The sequence below is a fragment of the Hyaena hyaena genome, unplaced genomic scaffold (genome assembly GCF_003009895.1).
Source record: "Hyaena hyaena isolate Hyena2069 unplaced genomic scaffold, ASM300989v1 scaffold_13, whole genome shotgun sequence".
Lineage (NCBI taxonomy): Eukaryota > Metazoa > Chordata > Mammalia > Carnivora > Hyaenidae > Hyaena > Hyaena hyaena.
The window spans coordinates 3,563,172-3,565,488 of record NW_024080645.1 but is presented as its reverse complement, the minus strand read 5'-3'; the positions used below and the strand labels follow the sequence as shown (position 1 = coordinate 3,565,488).

General features: G+C 54.9%; 1 protein-coding gene across 2 annotated transcripts in view; it reads right to left on the bottom strand.

Annotated features, from left to right (window-relative positions):
* Positions 1-763: 763 nt before the first annotated feature.
* PDE8A (phosphodiesterase 8A) overlaps positions 764-2,317 on the bottom strand; it is a 168,567-nt gene continuing 167,013 nt past the window's right edge. For both annotated transcript variants that reach the window (XM_039256911.1, XM_039256907.1), the window contains exons 21-22: positions 1,951-2,080; positions 764-1,507 (exon numbers count right to left, since the gene is read on the bottom strand). In XM_039256911.1, coding sequence (XP_039112842.1) covers positions 1,401-1,507; positions 1,951-2,080 — 237 coding nt within the window. In that variant the 3' untranslated portion in view covers positions 764-1,400. The remainder of the gene's footprint in view (positions 1,508-1,950; positions 2,081-2,317) is intronic.

The window sequence follows — 2,317 nt, the reverse complement described above, 5'->3', positions numbered from 1 at the left end:
TTTTGTGACCCTGAAAAATTTAACTATCAGTCTTCTCTGAAATATAAAGGTATCTTGTTTATTTAGAGGGAGGAGAAATGAAATACTGATTAATACCCTAAAACTCCCAAGAAAAGGTGACACATGATATCTTAAAAACAAATAGTTTAATTTCATTTTTATCTGGGAAAAAAATACAACTTTAAAATGAAGTGACAAGCACTTTGACATGTCCTCATGTGTCATATTTTACGGTGCTACACTTACTCAAAATGGAAGATACAGAACCTTTATAAACTTCTGGAATCAAAATCCCAATTCAGATGAAAACAGATTGGTTATAAAATGTCATTTCACTAAATATTCCATTTTTGTTCTCTCATAGGGAGTATCTTATAGAAACACTATAAAATAAGGCAGACTTTTGGGAATTCAATTATAAAATTTTAGGAAAAAAGTGTTAGGTCTTAATTTCGTGTACTTCGGGGAGTACAAAGCCCGTCAGATGATTAGGGCAGTTTCAGACTCTGGTTTCTATACAGGAGCCTCTCTCTCCTTTCCTGCTCCAGACTCAGGTCCCCCCCCCCCCCCCCCCCCCCCCCCCCCTGAACTCCAGTCACATTTATTGATGCCCAGTAGCCCAGACAATGGCCAAGAATCTGTTAAAGACAACCCAGGCATGCATCTCCTTGGCCCCCCCCCACCTCCCCATGGCTTTTCTCAATTAGCTTCAATCAGAAAAGAGTTTAACATACACAGATATTTCTGTAGTGCAGTAAAAATGTGTCATTTTATATTTTTAATTTGCATTATGAAAATAAGTCTGTACACCCAAGAAATACACATTTAACGCATATGAATCACGTGAATTTGGTCATGGCATTTAAAGTTGGCTTTGGCTTTGAAGTATTTTAAAATTCATAGAAAATATTGAACTTCTAATAAAATAAATAAACCATTTTAATGGATATTAATCAACTTCGAAATTTCTTTGTATCTAATAATCAACTTCAAAATTTCTTGGTATTTTTCATTTGCTACTCCGTTTCAAAAGAGAAGTCACGTTCAGTAGTGTTCCAGAGTGAGCGCCTGCACCTCCCAGGGTGAGGAGAAAGCTGCTGCAACTCCCACTGCGGCCGGCGGGGGCAGCTGTGTGCAACAAGAAATCCGCCAAGGTCGCTCGCAGGGTCCGCCAAGGTCGCTGTGAGGAAAGCTGGCGCAAACCGGCTCGCCCGGGACTTTCCCGAGAGCCCCCGCGGCGGGCCGGCTGCAGACGAGGTCGCGCTTTGTGGCGATGGCGTCGGCCGGTGGCTACGCAAGGCCGGCGGTGTCCCCGCGTGCGTTCCCAGGCTCTGCTCGGCCTAATACTGAAAGGACCGGGTCCGGGGGCGCGGACGGGCCGAGCTGCGGGCGGCGACGCGCTATTCGGTGGGTGGTCGGAGGCTCCGCAGCTGCATTTCGTCCAGGCCTTTCCAGTATTTGAAGTTGTTGTCAAGATGCTGCATTAGCTCAGGCAGGTCCACGAAGGCTGGAGAGAAAGACGGGGATGTGACCCCCTCGCCGCCTCCGGGGAGCAGCTCAGGCCGAGGGGCAGGTGACGGCGGGTGTTTGCGCGCCAGGACAAGCGGCCGGAGGGAGGGACGTGGGGCTCCCGAGGCCAACTCCCTCCTCAGAGCCCCGCGGCCCCTCGGGGACCACACGGGGCTTCCAGCTCCGGGGGGGACGCAGGAGGGGGCCCATCTGCTCAGGAGCGTACGGAGCGCCGAAGCGGGGGGGGGGTCCCCACCTGTGGCCGTGACCCTGACGGCTCTCCATCGCCCGCCGCCCGGCCCCCACCCCTGCGGGAGCGGCAGTTGGCCAGCGGGGGGCGCTAGGTGCGGCCGGCCCGCCCCCCGCCCCCCGGAAAGCCGAAGCCCGCACACAGGCTCTAGAGCCAGGTGCGCTCCCTGCGCCCCAGCGTCCGGGCCTTACCGTCCCAGGCGTCGAACATGTCGGTGATGAAGTAGTCGATGAAGGAGATCTGGGACTTGGGGATGCTGCACGTGTGTCTGTCGAAAACCGGCATCACCACAGGCAGGTCCTGCTGCTTCTCCTCGTCCGTCTGCGGAGCACAAAGTGCCCGAATTGTGACGCTCCGCGTGTGGCTCCGCGACCCCGGGGGCTCCCAGAGCAGCAGCCAGAACCCTGCGGGCCGCAGGCAACAGGTGTCCCCGGGGCGGGCGGCTGTGCCGGGAGGGCCCCAGGGCCCCCCTGCCGGCCCCCGGAGCCTCTGGCTGGCGCTCCTCGCTCAGGGCCCCGCAGGGACACCGGGCGCCCCCCCCCCCCCCCCCCCCCCCCC